The 19,422-nt window shown below is 40.0% G+C and overlaps 1 protein-coding gene across 1 annotated transcript; it reads left to right on the top strand.

Annotated features, from left to right (window-relative positions):
- The first annotated feature begins 4,826 nt into the window (after window positions 1–4,826).
- On the top strand, window positions 4,827–18,969 carry LOC121869011 (ubiquitin-like domain-containing CTD phosphatase 1). Its single transcript, XM_042370071.1, has 6 exons — window positions 4,827–5,310; window positions 10,169–10,227; window positions 10,961–11,098; window positions 11,967–12,140; window positions 12,489–12,647; window positions 17,347–18,969. Exons 1-6 carry the CDS (start codon window positions 5,157–5,159, stop codon window positions 17,611–17,613), a joined length of 951 nt encoding a protein of 316 aa, XP_042226005.1. The 5' UTR covers window positions 4,827–5,156; the 3' UTR covers window positions 17,614–18,969.
- Window positions 18,970–19,422: the final 453 nt, after the last annotated feature.

Here is a 19,422-nt window from a genome sequence, read left to right on the forward strand (position 1 = left end):
CTACAATAATCATAATGCATTGTATCACTACTACTCATTATAAACCTATGTGAATGACGAGGCCAGTCATGATAAGAAAATATACATAATTTATCACAGAATTCTATACCTATAGCATACTAGTAAATCAAGATAGACCTAGAATGTTTCAGGATTCTTTTAATCAAAAACCTAAATTAAAACGTAAGAGAAAAGTTAGATATTTACGAATCAATGCAAACCTTCATGGAAATCCTTGAGTTAACAGTAATGGAATGTACTGTATACATACTCGGGAAAACAGGTGGACGAATCACAGATCTAGGAAAACCCTGCAAGAGAAAATACCAGATGTGGAAGAAATACCCCAATACAGGGCATCATGGAATTAGATCAGCCAAACGGCATTTTGAGATGAAATTAGGCCAAAATATTAAGAAATGTCCCAAGTCCTTTTATGCTATGTCAGGAGTAAATTGAAAACCAAGGATACTGTCGGTCCTTTAAAGAAGCTAAACAACGTGGCCCTCGAGGATGACAGATAAACAGCCGATAACATGCATGATCTGTTCAAATGGTCTCGAGACTGACAAATGCTCTTTAACATTACACGTAGGATACAACAATCCGAATCACAACTATTCTGTTAATAATACTTCCCTGGATACTGTCGATAAAGAGAAAGATCTGGGCGTCGTGATGGATCAGTTACTGAAGGCTACGCGATAAATGAGAAAAGCAAATCGAGATTTGGTAATCATAAAGTATACCTTTGTATACAAACACAGGAAAATGCTCCTTCAGCTCTATAAATCTCATGAACGTCCCAGTGGTCCCAGTCTGGATTACTGTATACAGGCATGGAAACCCTTGTAGTGGATTTCTCCCCTACAAACGCTGTTTGTCGCTGAGTAGCCGACCCCGCGAATTCCCCAGTGTGTGCCACGTGGTCTGGGTCAACCAGCGCCGCCATACATCACGGAGGTCAACTATTAAGTCACGCCTACCTCCGCTATATAAGACCTGACCTCGTGGTGACCTATCTCTCTCTTCTTCTAGCTACAGCCGCAGCAAGCTACAACACCCCCGCCGCTGCCTGGCGGCCCTCGCTCCCGCCGGCGAGCATGGCGACCCACAAGCTGTCCTCCTCTGAGCACCCTCACCAACCAGCTCTCTCTACATCACGCTTGTAACCATGCTGCCTTCCCAGCACCAAGCTGCATTGTACATCCAATACAACATGTATACAGAGAGCACATTGTGAGTTTCCTTTCACCATCCCATCCTGAGTGTGAACCCTAAACAACCCGTACCCCACACCCTACCTCCAGAAAGATCTAACATCCCTGGAAAAGATGCAACACAGAGCGACTAAGATGATTCCGGAATTATGTTATCTCGATTATACAAGTAGACTGAGGGCCTTAGGACAAACAACCCTTCGGACAAGGCACAATAGGGTAGATCTCATTGAAACATTCGAATTCCTCAGAGTGATGGAAAACCTGAACCCGGGACATTTATTTGAGGTGCCAGGCACCACCAACAGGCGAGGACATAATTACAAACTGGCCAAGTTATCACGCAAAACGAATGTAAAGAAATATTTTCTCCACAAAGAGGCAGGTAGACCCATGGAACAGTCTACCAGCCCAAGTTGTGGAATAGAGAACAGTACTGGGTTTCAAAAATAACCATTGACAAAATTATCAAGAACAATGGAGGGATCCTATAAAGGCCACTGGCCTTCTTCCCTCGGCACGGCCACCTCAAGTGGATGGTCATTGGGTACCTTTACTTTTATACTCTTCGCCACTGATCGGCTCGCTAGCCGCTTGGGGGATCGGTCACGTTTCTGTTACGCACTGTTGGCAGGTACTGGGCATGCACCGGCTCCTGAATGAACCTGAACCCGCTCCAGTGTTGGTCAAGTCTTCTCTTGAAAGAGCTCACACTCGGTGCCGTCACAACACTCTCCTTTAAATCATCTCTTAAAAATATCTATTGTCTAAGTATTAATATTTCTTGTAATACCTACTATATTTACAGTACCTGCTTTAATTGTACCATCAAAACCGTTTTATCGGAAATTATAATGTAAATACATAAGAAATTACCATTGCAATAAATATATTTGCCAACTAGACATAACCCTGACAGCTTCTGTCCTAGTGTTCAACCTTAATACTGTACAACCCATGTTGTGCTGCTTCCCCATTATATTTATGTTTTTAAACTCCACTGTAATTTATGTATATACCTATAATATAAATAAAAAATAAATATATATATTGAAGTTGTAGTGGACGTCTCCCCTACAACTGCGTAGCTGCATCCCACCTGCGACGCTTTCCTTAGCAACCAAGCGAGCGGCTACACCAGATGGTACGGTAACCTAGCAACGGAACCAAAAGACCGGCGACTTCCTCGGGTTTTCCCAACATGACTCATAGAGGACTCGCGGCTGTTGGGTATATAAGCTCTGTCTCTCCATTTAGATTCATTCTCGCCTCACTTCTACAACACGCAACACCTCCTCCTCCGCCGCTGCCTGGCGGCCCTCGTTTCTCCTCGCCTGCCTGGCGGTCCTCGCTCCCGCCAGCGAGCATGGCGACCCACCAGCTGTCATTCTCTGAGCTTCCTCACCAACCAGCTTTCTCATTCTGGTCTCTCTTCTTGAACAAGCAACACCTCCTCCAGCAAGCTCCACGCTGTCAGCATTCATTCAACCAGGAGGCCAGCAACAGGCAACATCTTCTCTAACGAAGCTCCTGCACATCTACCTCCTTCAACACGCTACTCACCGAACGTCTCTACTGAGCAGCTCCTCACCACACGGCACCTCCAGCACCAGACTGTAAATCATATATCTTATATTATACAAGAAAACCACCTTAGAGTTTCCATCCATCCTGAGTGCTAGACAACATTATACCACGAATACCTACAAAGTGATAGCCATGGTAACATTCTAAGATGTTCTTATTACCACCATGCTATTGTACTATTCCAGATGATACTAAATGTTACATAATACTTCCTTGAGATAAATGTAACACTAAAATAACACAAAAATCTCATTAAAATTACACTGACATTATTACTTCAGCTAGATACAGTAGTAGACAAAAGTACCCCCCCCCCCCACGTGTATATATTGTGAGTCATTGATACAGTTTTACACACAAGAGAGCATTAAATGGGTGGTCTGTAGTGGATCTCTCCCCTACAAACTACATCTGCATTCCAATGGGACAGTATCCTAGCAACCAAACGAGCGGCCGAGGGGGGGACGTCACCAGCTGCTACCGTATCCTAGCAACACGGGGAGGGGGAAGGGGGGAGGGGATCGCCACCTGCTACGTCTAGCCTAGCAACGGAGTCAAGAAACCGGCGAGTTCCCACGGGTTTACTTCTGGCTGCTGTGTATATAAGCTCGAATTCTCTCCACTGAGATTCACCTAAGGGAGCAGAACAAAGAAAAAACACTAATAGGGAAGATGAAGCGATCTGGTTGAGCCCACATTCTTTCTCCTACTGTATTTCAGTTTCACCACTTTTTCTTCAACCCCTAATAATCTTCTTTCACCTCATAACTAATGACTCCGTACCGTACTGAGATTCATTCTGGCCTACGTTCCTGAACACGCAACACCTCCTCCAAGCAAGTTCCTCGCTGTCCAGCCCTCATTCACCCTGGAGGACAGCAACCCGCGACATCTCCTATGAAGCTCCTGCACAGATACCTCCTCAAGCACGCTACTCACTGAACGTTTCTTTCAAGCCAGCCTCTCACCACACGGCATCTCCAGCACCAGACTGTCTTCCATATAATACATTTTATATAAGAAAACCACCATCTAGAGTTTCCATCCGTCCATCCTGAGTGCTAGACAACATTAATATCTCGATACCCCTACAATAGCCTGGCCTTGCCTCAAAAACCCGAACAAAAACCTGCCACAACACTGTAAATATCATTTAAAGATTCAACTAACACATAAAAGCCTAGAATGTTCCAGAAATTATCCTAAAAAAATCAGTATCTCATGTTGTAAAAAGTCTAATAAATGACGTAATATTAAGGAAGGAAGTAAGAAATTTCATCATCATGTGAAAACCCGGCTAGTCTGTGTTGTGCCTTTAAGGAAATATACTCCAAGCAGCTTTACCTCACGTCTAATCATACAAATTTCATAAAAAAACAATCCTAATATTATAATCTAGGCTAACTTCGTATATTTTTTATGGACTTCCCACCAGCGATATTAAAAAAATAACTGAAGTATAGCAAAACTGTTTAGAACTATGTATTTCTCTAATATAATATATGGTGAAGAAGATAATGTGGACTTTATTTTATAATTAACTGCAATTCAATGTGATAACAATATATTCAGATTAAGATTTATCATCCCATTTTGAACTTCCAAATGCAATTTACTGGACGTCAATGGACCATATTATCTATACTAAAAGTTGGTTTCTAAAAAGATATGCTTCTCGACTCTGGGAAAAATCTGCTCGTTAATTAATGTCTCCATGCTGTTATGCTGTGATGGGCCACATGGCTTCTGATACATTGCAGCATTTTTTAGCATGAGTAATGATGAAGACTAATATACCCCCCTGTATTTACAATTATATTTTCTTGAATAATCCCCCAATTCCTCCTCAGAGATGTCACTCCTTGTATAACATAAACCATCTGTCCCATAATCATTGTTCTTGACATTTAATATAACTTTTTGGCTTTGAGATTTAATTTTCCTTCATTATTTATCTTGAATCTGAATTTGCAGTGAGAAAACGTGGGATTTTTTTTTAGTTTTATCAAAGGGTAAATACGTGTTGAGGACCGTATACCCGAACTTAATTAAAAAAACAAAACTCACTGTGACTAAATTGCCATAATATTTATTTCTCCATAACGTAATTCATCTTATGTCAGCTAACAACCTCAGTACAGTGTAACGAGTGGCAGCTGTTGTGACGTCATCAGTAAACACAGGCCGGGACGTCAGGTGTAAACGTTACTTTTAACACAACTGTTACATTAAGTATTGTTAAGAATCAATAAGTGGGTGACATAGACAAGAAGGAAGACCACAGGATAATATTAGTAGAAGGTTGACAATAACGAACTTGAAGGAGTAGAGAAGGTTCTCACTCCAGAGATGATGAAGACTATAACTGTCAAGTGGAACGGCAAGGAATATGACATCGAGGTGGACGAGGCCGTCATGACTGTCAGGGACTTCAAAAATGCCATTGAAAAACAAACTTGTGTTAAACCCCACCGTCAAAAACTACTAAACCTCAAGTTAAAAGGTGAGTTCCTGGCATATGGTCCAGACCTTGACAGTGAAGAGTATGAACCAAACACAACCATCACGTCCAGAGACCTGCTGTACTGTATAGTGTTAAGGTTTTAGATCCACAATGGAAACGTGGACAAGATAAATCTCGATAAAATCACACGGGAAAAGGGAAACAACAGAGCACCTTAGCTTTCATCTTTATTCAAGACATCTTCAGAGGCAACGCTGAAGGAAGAGCGTGAATATTGGTTGACACATAATCAAGTTACGTTACTAATACTGGTCTTGTTTCCGTGTGGTTGTGCCTTTTTAAACAAATCTATCCAGAATACCATTAACATACAATGACATAACTAATTGTATATGTGTGTTGGCCAATATTCTCACTCTTCGTTCTTTTATATCCTTATTACTACTGTCTTTCATTCTTGACGTTGACATGTCAGAAGAAATTCCTGACGATGTCACGATGTCAGCCACTCCGTAGAACAAGTTTGTTATACCGGAAGAAGGACCAGAGAGGAGCCCTGAATCATACACTGTACACTAACTGATTTGTTTACTAAAAGCTGGAGCTGGATAATCAATCTGTTTTTATGCATGTCTATATTTTGTTGACTTATGACCATTTTAAATGTTTACATCGCCAAGTTTTTAAATTGAAACTGCCAAATCTATTCGTCTGAAATCTGTAGATTACAATAAAGTTATTCTAAACCACATAGTGTGAAATATGTACTTATAGTGCAATGTTTGTGTGACGGAATAACATACTTACATAATGAGATGCAACCATTTTAAAGCCTGCATTACATTTCAATATTTCACTGCACTTTCCTACAAGATTTACATAATCTGTTTTTTTGTAATCATAGATAAAGCTAAAATGCATGGTATATATACAGGTACTAATAGGTATGAATTATCTCTTGAATTGGGTGTAAGTAATTTTGGGTACGAATTATCTCGTGAGTTGGGTCCGAGTTGTCTTGGGTACGAGATGACCCTAACCCTAATGTTAACATGGCTCTAATACTACATGTTGAGTAAAGTGGAGGAGATGGATGAAATTGCACCAAAACTTCTGCAGATGTTATTTTCATGATACTAAAGAACACAGAAATGACAATGCACAGAACCTGATCTAACCCACCTAACCTGACCAACCTAATCTAACCTAACCTAACCTAATCTAACCTAACCTAACCTAACCTAATTACCTAACCTTACCTAACTTCCTTATTAACATAATAAGATGCTAACTGAGGGGGGGGGAGGTGAATAGCCTCCCGGACCCCTGTAGCAGAAAAATAAACTTACTTTAATATTAGGGTGGGTCGAGAACAGCGATGGCATCCAACCGTTACACTTCAACAAGTACCGGGTGTTTTTCCTTTAATATTAGTTCCCTGCCATATTTTGGACACCTGTACATCCTTCCAATATGTCCATGATCACATATTGAGACCTTTAACACGGTCTTGATCCTCAACAGGCACAGATAACTTGTCATAACTAAATACAGTAATGGAAAATGATGCTATAACTGGGTAAGAGGCTAAGTGTCCCCTTCAGTGAGAACAATAAGATTAGGGAACAAAAAACTAAGGCCTATTAAATTGAAAACAAGAGCCAAACAAGCCAGTATTTACAGTATTAAAACCTACCTGAGATCCTCCAGCACTTCTTGTATTTGTTGACAAATCTTGATTAACTACTTTGCTGTGTAAGAGGAAACAAGAACAATGAACAGCAGAATATTTCCTGTAAATGGATTTTATCTTTGCATACAAACCACGTAGAAGTGTAAAATGACAGTAAACCCTCGATAACTCGGCATATATGGTCTCTGGCCTTGCCGAGTTATCCTAAATTCTTACTTATCAAGGCACTTCCCCCTCCTACAAAACATACAACAATAAAAAATTATCAACCCATATATGTGTACATGTAATTACTAAATGTAAAAAAGTAACACTTACCAGCAGTGTAGGTGAAGAGTGAACCATCACAGTAGGCGACACAGATGCATACTAGGTGATGCAGGTGGCCAGATATGCCGAGATTTTCCAGATAATTTTACATATCTCGGCATTTCCCGAGTTGTACTAATACATTCTGAGACCATATCCATGCAGAGCTATCGAGGGTTTACCATACTGCCATATGATCACTGTTCGGTGTGTTTTAACCCCGTAATGTCCCGCTTCTTTCATGACCTGCCTACTGTAGCGTACTGTATGTGGCCAGTACTCAATTCTCTTTGTATGGGCTCACATACGTACGCACAAGTAGATATCTCACACTCAGGATTGAGGTAGGACAGAAACTCACAAGGCATTTTCTGTATATATTGTATGTATAGTGCAGTGCTAAGGAGTTGCCGTGTGGTGAGAAGCTTGCTCAGAGGTCCTGTTGGGTGAGGAGCTTGCTGAGGGAGCTGGTTGGTGAGGCACTTGTTTGGAGGTCTTGCCGGTTCAGGAACGTGGAGTAGAATGTCTTTCAAATGCGAGACTGAGAGCTTATATACTCGGCCACCAGAAGTAAGACCGGGTGCAATTGTCGCCGGTGTCGACCCCCCATGTCTAGACTTGTCAGAGAAACTTGGCGCGACTCTAGGCGATTAGGCTTTGGCTGAACTCCGCCGCTATGAAATGCGGCTAGGCTTGTCAGCTGTAGGGGAGAGTATCCACTACAAGTGATTGAAGGCAGAACAAAATGAAGAAAAAAAATGCTTAAAATTAAAGGAAAAAGTTGTCATATAGTTTTTATTACTTCCTATCATCCAAATAACATCTCTGGAAAAAATGAACCAATTCTATACACTCCTTCTGGTGATAACCTTCTCCACTTTTAGGGTATTTTAAAAGTTGCTCATAATGTCCCACAATATTTTTTGGTCCAGTTCTAGGTATATCTCGTCATTTGTAACAACTTTTCTTAGTACTGTATAATGTTTCTGTCGTAAATGATTAGTTTTCAAGAAAATCACATTAATTTTTTAGGGAGTCATCAAATATTTTCTAAGTCCTAGACAACCCACTACCTGCTCATGCTTAATAAGGTAAGGTTAGTTTAGTTTGGTTAGGTTAGGTTGATTGCTTCGATATGAGCTCTCTTGGGGGGTCCTGGGGGCAGAGCCCCCAAATCAGCCAGGGGGTTCCAAGGGGGATGGAGCCCCCCTTGGTTAAGTAATATGTATATTCTGAACAATGGCGGTTAGGTTAGATCAAGTCAGGTTAGCACAGAAAATGATTTTGAGATGAAACTTAGGTTTTTCCGATGGGTTTTGGTGTGATTCATTCAAATATGATAATAATCTTTTGCCAAAACTTGGCCCTGATTCTCAAATTTTGGCCATTTTTTTTACTTCTTAAAACAGAAAATCCAAGCAAACTGATCATTTATATAGCATATCACTTGTTTTAGCCCCCACCCCACGCCCCCCCACCCACCCAATAACCCCTATTATCCCACGGGTCCCCCAAGATTATCAAACTCAAAAAACGAGTCATTTGCGATAGAAATGAAGGCCAAAATCGTTCACAACACCTCAAAAACTTTTGGAAAAATTTAAATTTCATGTCCAAAACCATTATGGGCAACTTGTAAAAATTTACCCACTTTTACCACATTTTTTTTTTCTACCATGGAGAGTAGTCTGGGTAAAAGATTTGTTTTATGCCATAATGTGAATTTAATAACCAAAATAGGTAAAGATTCAGAAAAGGTCCACCACGGAACTCTGTAGTAAGTTGTATATACGGTAAGGAAATGGAGCAGAAAAAACTTTACTCCATCTCATTCTTGTTGGAAATTTATATTTGTACTTTTTTTTTTACTTTTCGATTTCATTTAAAAAAATGTACAGTACTGTAGTTTTGATTACCCAAAGTGGGCAAGGCTTTGAAGTAGAGGGAAATTGTTGGGTAAAATCATGCAAAAAAAATGACAAAACCAAACCTAACCTAACCTGAGTGACTATAACAGAAGACTTTAAAAAGTTTAATATTTAAGAACAGTTGCCCAGGTTAAAGGGGAAGTTCTTACGCTTATCATGAACATCCCCAAAAATGATGAAGGAAATAAATTTTTTGCCAAACATAAGATCTAGAACCTAGCCTAATGACTCAAAAGACGTTTGGTTTAAAAGTTTATAATATAGTGTATGAAAGGTTAGGTCTGGTTTTATTTTTGCTTGTGTTTTAACCCCACATTTTCCCTCATCTTCAAAGCCCTGCTCACATTGAAAGAAATCATTCCTGTTGGTGTTAAATGGTCATATATCCATAAAAACATAAGAAAACCCTATTTTGATTACCCAGTACAGTATTAAATTCCCACCATGGCATAAAACGAATCTTTATTGTATAATCTGTTAAAGGCAACCCTTCACACAGGTGCTGTCATGAGATGTTTTGTACCATGAGACACTTGTGGGTTCTGTCATGAGATGTTTTGTACCATGAGACACTTGTGGGTTCTGTCATGAGATGTTTTGTACCATGAGACACTTGTGGGTTCTGTCATGAGATGTTTTGTACCATGAGACACTTGTGGGTTCTGTCATGAGATGTTTTGTACCATGAGACACTTGTGGGTTCTGTCATGAGATGTTTTGTACCATGAGACACTTGTGGGTTCTGTCATGAGATATTTTGTACCATGAGACACTTGTGGGTTCTGTCATGAGATATCTGACTTTTGCATTTATTAGGTCAAGTTAGGTTAGTTTTAGGTTGGCTAATCTTAAGAAGAAATAAGGTGGAGTGTCTACTTTCTAGGTGAAATTTAATCTTACACTTAGAGTTGGGAGGAACTATACTGTGTGTGCAGTGTACTGACATAGTTAATTGTTTTCTCCTCAGGCAAGACTCCTGACGATGACACCAAAATGGTCGCCATCAGTTTAAGACCAGGAACCAAGGTAAACACTATCCACTATTTTTAAAGGACCACTTGATGTACTGTACAATACTTTCATGATCAAAATCCATTAATTTGCTCTTCTCTGACATACCTGATTTATACTGTATATACTGTACAATATATATTTTTTAATTAATAACTATAAATGGTACAGTACTGTACAGTGATACCTCTGTTAGCCGTAACAATTGGTGTAGAGCACTTCCGGGAATGAGAGATTTCCGGGTAACGAGACGACTCTCTCAAACCTGGAAAAATAACCTTCAACCCCGGAATTTTCCTGGTAACGGAAAATTGTTCTCGGAAGTTCCAGAAAGTGCCCATTACATCATCTCTTGAACCAGGAAAAATATCCCCCATCCTCGGAATTTTCCGGGTACACTGTACAGTACTGGAAACATTTTCGCGGAATTTCCGAAAAATGCTCCTAAATTTTGTCTCTCAAACTCGGAAAAACTCCCCCATCCCCGGAATTTTCTGGGTATTGGGAAAATTTTCTCTATATTTTCCGGAAAATGTGTCCTTTGGAAAATTCTGGCTTTGGGAACGATTTTTCGAGAAAATTTCAATTCCGGCTATTGGAGAGTTCCGGGTTCGAGAGATTCCACCTAACAGAGACATTATTACAATACTGTATTTACTTTTATATACAGTGCAGTAATTAAAGATAGGCATGTGTGTGTGTGTATGATAAATTTTTACCTTAACAATTTGTACTTTTCACCTGTGAGATAATGATGATGGGCTCCTTAGAGGCCAGTGTGGAGGAAGTTCAACGCATCCCCGAGGACCTGCCACCAGTCATAAATGATCTCGACATTGAGGAGGAGGAAGTTGCTATTGAGAATCGTTCTGAATATCTATTAAAGGTAAGTCAGTAAAGGCCTGTACATATATATATATAATATACTGTGTTGTCTTTGATAGAAATGAGTGTTGACAAACTGTATTACTTGAGCTATTCAAAGATGAGTCAATACATTACAACAATTTAAAATATAAAATGTAATTACTTTGTATTGGATATGAAAACCAGAATATTTTTGGCTCAGTCTTAGCAGTGAGTCTTTGAGATGGGAAAGAGTCTTAGCAGTGAGTCTTTGAGATGGGAAAGGTTCTATCGGCATTATCTGTCAGGTACCTCTTGTGTCTGTGTATGTAGACATGACCACTGTCGACAAGATTACTCTCTCATTTCTGTTGACATTTGATTGATTTTTGGTGTTATTAAGAGATGTAGAGGACCATTACTTAGCCTTTAACCCTTTAGACGGCAGTGCCACATTTACTGAAGGTACGTATATAATTCTGGCTAACACTGACGATTTTATCCAGGTGAGAGAAACCCTAACCCTCTATAGGTCGTCATCATCAGTGAGTTACAGTAATACAGGGAGTGAGTTACAGTAATACAGGGAGTGAGATACAGTAATACAGGGAGTGAGTTACAGCAATACAGGGTGTGAGTTACAGTAATACAGGGTGTGAGTTACAGAGTGAGATACAGTAATACAGGGAGTGAGATACAGTAATACAGGGAGTGACAGTAATACAGGGAGTGAGTTACAGTAATACAGGGAGTGAGATACAGTAATACAGGGAGTGAGTTACAGCAATACAGGGTGTGAGTTACAGTAATACAGGGTGTGAGTTACAGAAGATAGCCATGAACAGACTTAAGAGATCACCAAGCCATCCATCAACACCAGACTGAACCATCATCATTGTGAACTACAGGTTGAGAAGAGGGTAAAAGAATATGAGGTGAAAATTCTGAACGAGATGCGACCGGGAAAGAAGCTGCTAGTGCTGGACATAGACTACACGCTGTTTGATCACCGGTCGACAGCAGAGACCGGGGCGGAGCTGATGAGGCCTTATCTCCACGAGTTTCTCACTTCGGCGTATAAAGTAAGACCCATAGTGATTTAATCCCTTGAGTACAGTGTTTTAACCCCTTGTGTATACTGTAGTGTCTTAATCCTCTGAATATACTGAGCTATCCCCTTGAGTTCTATTACATTACAGTACTCAGTGGGGCTGACTCAAGAGGTACTGGGTATGAGGTCAGCCTGTGTGGTACCAATGCCCTGAGTCTCAGCATAATGCCACCCGACTTATCTTTAACTAACTAACCCAACCTAAGCCAGTTTGACCCACAGTATGCTACACTATATGTTCTAAACTTTCTTAATTTTTTTTTTTTTTTATAGTGGATTAGTTCATTGAGGACTTCTGTGTATGGTATTTTGTTTTCAGAACTATGATATTGTGATCTGGTCGGCCACGAGCATGAAATGGATTAAGGAGAAAATGAAGTTACTGGGAGTGTCGAGCCATCCAGACTACAAGATCACCTTCTACCTCGACTCTCTGGCCATGATCACTATAGAGACCCAGAAGTATGGGGTGATAGAGGTAAGAGTGGCATAGTGTTTAGCTCACCACCTTTTTGGGCTCCATTTTCATGATTGTGGAAATATTAAGGAAAACATTACTGTGCTGTGTTAGGTGAGTAATGGTGTGAAAATAAGATGTACAGTGAACCCTCACTTTACGCGGTCAATTGAACCCACGGCGGCCCGCGTAAAGTGAACAACAAAACATATGGGATTAATTGAAATAGAGACCGGGCCGACCCCCAAACTCCACTTTTTCAGACACAATACCTACGTTGTAGTAAAAATAACTTCTTAAAATTTTATGATGGTATGCACACACAATTAATAATTAAGAGAAATATCAATAATATTAGGTTTTTTAACACTTACATTAGTAGAAAAGATGGCTGGGCACACGGGGATGGGGTGTTGGTTCCGAGGCAGAGGGCAGATTATTGGCCCTCACCTCTATCACTTGTATCAATTGTATCACTATCCACCACAGAGGCTTGCAGGGCCTCTTTGTCAAACCCCTCAAAGTCCATATAAGTCCATATCCTCACTATCATTATCACTATCACTGACTTGGGCCGGCTGTGGTGGGTGGCGGGTGAAGAACTCGGTAATGTTTTGATGACTGGGCGACCTTGTGCGCACCCTGCTCGCGCCGCTCTCCGCCTAAAAGGGTACACCACGTGGAAAGTGAGCATTCCGTGTTCGGCAGGGTACCGCGTAAACGTGGAAACGCGTAAAGTGGGACCGCGTAAAGCGAGGGTTGACTGTATATGTATGAAGTACTGTACAGCCAGGTATAGTACAGGTGGCTCTCACTCTATACAACTTCACTTAATGCAAATTTGTTATTACAGTGGCCCATCGGTTAATGAACACTATTCGTTCCAGAAAGTTGTTCGTTAACCGAAACCATTGTTTCAATGGGATTTTGGGTAATTGGTTCCAGCTCACCGAAAATTACATACAAAGTAAAAATAAATGCAGTAAAATACACTTACTTTGAGGTGTGTATGTAGAATGTTGCTGGTTGATGAGGATGATGATGATGATGATGATGGGAATTAGAAGTAGGGGTGGAGAAGAAGGAAGAAGAGAAATCACCCCATGGTTCATGCCGTTATTTCACCCATAAAATTTTAAGTTCACTTGGTGTAATTCAAGATTATATTCTTTAAATCAACACTGCACTGCACTATATATTGTCAATATGTAAAATAAATTTCAGAATGACCAATAATTGTACTGTAAAAACGTAAAAATAGTTTATGTTCAAGAGAGTCTCAAGCAAGATGTTACCTCTACTGACCAGAGATAGAAACTGACGCCTGTTTGGTGAGTTGAGTAGCTGTTTGGCGCACTAAAAACTAGTTTCCTGTACTTCAATTATGTTAAATAATTGTTAAAATGGCTAAAAATTTTAATATAAAACTTGGAAAGTTATTGAATAGTACAACCTTCTTGATATTTACTCAAATGGGTATGAATTTAAGCCCTAGAACCGATTACTGTATTGGCAGACTAATATTCCAGTTGGTGAGCAAGCGAAAACATGTTGAGAGGAATTCGTTAACCAAAATTTTTTCGTTAACCGAATTGAATATTCTTATGGAAGGTAATTCGCTAACCGAAATTTCGTAAAGCGAGGCGTTCATTAACCGAGGGACCACTGTATATGAAAACCCCTCTCTCTACCTCTCCCACACTTTATGTAAGAAAAATGTGCAATTATGCAAGTGGCTCGGTTGGTTGGATGTACGAATCTCACGTAACCAGTGTTGATGCATGTGGACTCCCTGTGGTCACGATCATGCTGCCTGTGGTGACCGGCTTTCTGCCTCATGCATTTACAGTATTGTTAGTCATCTTCAATGAGTTATGACCATTTTCGACACTTGAGAGTTAGCCATGATTACCAGATGGCTGGATGTCCTTCCTCTTGTCAACCTACTTTTAGGGTGTAGGAACTAGATATTATATGCAGGACTTCCATAAGCCCTTTTAACTGGCAAGGCAGGATCACTGCTGCCTGAGGTAATTAAAGATTACTTACCTGCTGTACCTGTAAGGAAAAGAGGACACTTGTAGACTGTGAGAACACAGGTCATCAACTAGGCCATCATGTCTCTCTCTCTCTCTCTTTCTCTCTCTCTCAAAAACCCCACATCTATCATGACAAGAGCCACTCTCAGAGCTTTACTTACATAAACAATAAACATAATATTGTGTAGGGAAGCTTCAATAATTTAGATCTCTTGTAATGTTTGGTTCTACCACCTGTCATACCACTGTAGTACAGTATAAAGAAAATATTGAGTAAATTTTGACAAAACAATTTGAAAATTAACAACACCGCTCCTTCTTGCCACCTACTGTACAGTATATACTCGTGTATAAGCCTGTCTCAATTATAATCCCACCCTTGAATTTTGGGGTAAAAAAGCCAGATTTTTTCATATACCTCTTGCATAATTTCACCCTAGCTTATGAGAAATACCAGGTATAATCCTAGACATTTTTTAGCAAGATACCAGACTCACCAACATGTCTTAACTTTGATCACCACCACAACAACCTGCCACTATGAACAGTGTTACCAGTTTTGAAACTGAATTCTCACCAGTTACCAACTACTATATATATAAATTTCACTAGATTCACCCTAAAAGTAGCTGTAACTGTATATTGTAACATCAAAGATTAAATTGTAGGCATAAAAAAACAAAAAGGTACAAGTTAGTGTACACCCTGTGTTACAGTCTCAGAATGCTGGCCACCTGGCCTTGACATTCACCATAGCAACCTCTGCCTACCCTTCGTGACGGTGCTCCCACACTGACCCCTCCTCCTCCACCCAGTCTGGTAACTCTCGCATATGAAGAATTTTTTCCCTTTATGTTTTTGACTGATATTTTTTTCACACACTGTATGTAGGATTGTGTATTACAGTAGGGTCTGGATATATCGCAAGATAGGGCCAAACAATGTTCGCTAAAAACTAAGTCGCGATATATAATTACATGTAATCAATGGGAAAATAGGGTTAGGTTCTGGAGGCCAATAAAAGTGACTACACTTGACTTAACGAGTCCGTTTTCTTACTAACTAAAGCACCATTGAACACTAAACTCGGGAACAACGGGCTATTTCAATATCAAGGAACACCAGCCTCAGGAACACTGGACTCAGCAGCTGACGCACCATCCTGGGAACACCAGACTCGGCAGCTGACGCGCCATCCCGATAACACCAGACGACACACTGCCACCCTCACTTAACAATCATAAACAATCACCAAAAATATTAGTTACAGTATTAAATCATTTCCATTAAGCTATCCATTATCTTCACTTCACTTTTCACGTCACTACCAACCCATTTACACTCACCTTAGAAGTCTTGATCTGCAGCAGTCGGCTGCTTTCTCGTCACTCACTCAGAGACTGAGCGAGCGAGCGTGAATGCATGAGTGAGCAGCCACGGTGGCACCTCGGGTGAGCAAATAACTCTTTTGTTTACCATGGCGGTGCATTTGAAATATTTCCTGCCCGATTTCCCTCGCAAAATAAAAAAAATATCACTATATACTGTACAGTATAGGAAAATTTTGATAATTTTGGTAGCCTCGATATATAAAATTGTTAGACATGTATAAAGTCGCGATATATCCCGACTTTACTGTACATAGCTCACAGCACAGCCTGGTAGCAAGAGGGTTAGGGGGATGTGGCTACAGTGATGAGTCTATGAGTCTAACTTGGTAACAATGCTACCAGCGATGTTAACAGATGCAAACAAAAAGAAAATTATCTGTAAATTTTCATTTGTAGATTTAAAGTGGCATACATAGTGAATGAGGTTCTGTTCTTCATGTATCAACATAAAGAAAGAATCTAAGGGTACTGTAGGCAAGCCCAGGCTAAAGTAGCTTACTGGTAGGGTTAGCCTACCACGAGCATATACTGGGTAGGTATCGTTCACCGTAAATGAGTCATGGAAATGCATGAATTTTAACCACTCAAAAATATTACATGTACAGTATATAGTTCCACCCCCTACTTTATGCATAAAAATGTGATCATAAAAATTCCAACTATACAGTACAGTACCGTGTAGTTGAGCATATATGGTACAGTATGTTTGTTACTGGTTTAGTTGCATTCATATACTACAGTACTTTGAGATATTTTTAGATTAAGCTCAACTTTGCTTGGGTATTCTTTAAGGTTGCAACAAAAATTTTGCAGTGATTAGCATAGACATAGACGTTTGTGGGTTACAGTTGTGTGTGTGTGTGTTAAGACCAGTGAAGGCAGCAGCAGCAGTCAGGGAAGGACATTTGGTGGGAATAAAACAATTGTGGGCCCACTTAACCACCATGCTGAACATTGTGTACAGGGGTTTATACTGTACTGGTATATAAAAATAGTCACATTTAACAGTCTTATAACTGTGCAAAATAATACTGAATAAATTAAGGGTTTACTGTACAGTATATGTTGAGGATAAAGTTTAGGGCTGACTTGGTTTGTGGCCAAGTTTAGAAAAAGTATATAATACTGGAGAACAGTAGCAGATGTGGATAAACTCAAAGAAAGATTGTGAAGTTATATATCTCAACATATGTACTGTACAGTAAACTATATGTACGGTACTGTGTTCTAATTACTATTTCTTGATAGTTCTTAGCTTTTCTTCAATCCTTAATTTATTTTTTTCTTCAGGTGAAGCCATTGGGAGTTGTATGGGGGAAGTACGAACACTACACACAGCAGAACACCATAATGTTTGATGATCTACGCCGCAATTTCCTGATGAACCCCCAGAATGGTCTCAAGATACGAGCCTTCCGCCAAGCCCACCAGAACCGTGCCACCGACCGTGAATTACTGCGACTGGCATGGTACTTGGAGGATATTGCAGAAGTGTCCGATATTTCCACGCTGAACCACAGCAAATGGGAACACTATCGTAAGGACGGATATAATTGACCCACAACTTCGGACCTTGAAGAACGCTCGGGGTAGTACTGCATTGATCTGTGAGGACGATCATTGGTGCTGCTCCACACTTCCTCTAATATGCCATTACTTTCATGTTTGGAAACTAAAGACCAGATAAACTGAAAGGCTTTGTCAGCTGTCACAATGTAATCTAACTGAACAACTATTACCGCTCTCAAAAGCAGAAATTTTTGTCTAACACAACAATCTTGCTTATGCAGTGTTTCACCAGCATGCAATTACCATAACTCTTAAGCTCCCAATCTAAAATATATAAATTGCTCTGACAGGTTTCACACATCTAGCATATTGTATGCATTTTATTTCTAAAGACTTCAGAGGCGGGCTTCAGTGAAACATAGGGCAATACAATAGTTTTTTTTTTTTTTTTTTGCATCAAATCAGCTTACTAATACTAGTTGAGCTTTCAGTACAAAAATTATGTACTGGAATGGTCATAATTGCCTCAAGCATCTCACTATTGATAAGTTAGTCACACACACAGTAATGTTTATGACTCAGATTTCACCAACCTGGTTTTGTGGAAATAAAGCATTTTGATGTACTCGGGATATACTGTGCCATGTAAGTTGTTATAATCATGGAAATTAGAAAGTCACTAAAAAACTGAAAAGCAAGGAAAGGACAAACTTTGGGATGAAAAAAAAATGATACAGTTTTTCAGTAAGAACAATATGAAGTAAATACTCATACATGTAAGTAATGCAGATTAGGTCAGGTTAAGTTAGGTAGGTTAGTTAAATGTTAGGGTACCGTAGAATAGGTTAGGGTAGTTGATGACTTGGATGGCTGTGTGAAGGTAGGTGGAAAAGTAGATATTCATTTTGTGAGGTTTAACTGTTTTTGTTGCCTCTGTCTGGCTGTTGTGGAGCCAAGGGGCAAGTACTGCCTTGATAGAATTTCAAGACAGCCAGCGACCTGTTCTGTGTCATGCTTGTTGACAATCAGACGCCACCACCCAGGATCACACTCCTACACCGGACTGACACATTGCCCGACTGCTATATGACCTTGGGTGACTGGGAGAAACTCACTGCATGTTGCTCAGTCATTTCTCCGGACACACCGCCTGAAAGTGCTACATGGTCTGATTGCAAACTTGTGATGAAAGGTTTGTGAACTTTGAAATTCAGTCCAACTTTACTTGCTTACAGACTTGCAACTACATTCATGAACTTCTGGTGTTTTACTGTGCTATCTGTGTTGTGTTCTCATATTATAGACTGCACACTACTTGCCATAACTTGCTCTCCTATCACACTCTACAGTGACAATGTCTGTACTGAATGAATATATAAGGTACCCCTTGAGATATGAATGTTTGAGATACGAAATTTGCCTGTATGAATTTCCTAAATTGCCGTCTCTTTTTCGTGTTATGAAAGCTTCTGCTGCTCATAAGAATTTGGGTCCCAGCAAAATTTCAAAACACCTGCCCCTGGGAGTCAGCTGGGGTGGCCACATCCCCCTAGTGCTCTTCCTACCTGGCTGAGGTAGGAGTATGTTAGGGTTATTTTTCAACTCGTAGTTTTGGATTGATAAACTTAACTTTCATAATTTTTTTTTACTCGGTCACTCACACACACACACACACACTCTTGCATACATAATGTGCCAAAAAAAAATAATTATCATAAGGTAAAAAAAATAAAGGGAATAAACATTTATTTGTGTGGGAGCGTTGTGGGTTGGCAGAGGCTGGTTCCTATGGTAACACCTGAGGGTGGCTGTGTTAAACTTTGATTTAGTTTTTCCATAATGGTTTTAGCTCATAAT

The sequence above is a fragment of the Homarus americanus genome, unplaced genomic scaffold (genome assembly GCF_018991925.1).
Source record: "Homarus americanus isolate GMGI-L3 unplaced genomic scaffold, GMGI_Hamer_2.0 scaffold24694, whole genome shotgun sequence".
In the NCBI taxonomy this organism is placed as follows: Eukaryota; Metazoa; Arthropoda; class Malacostraca; order Decapoda; family Nephropidae; genus Homarus; species Homarus americanus.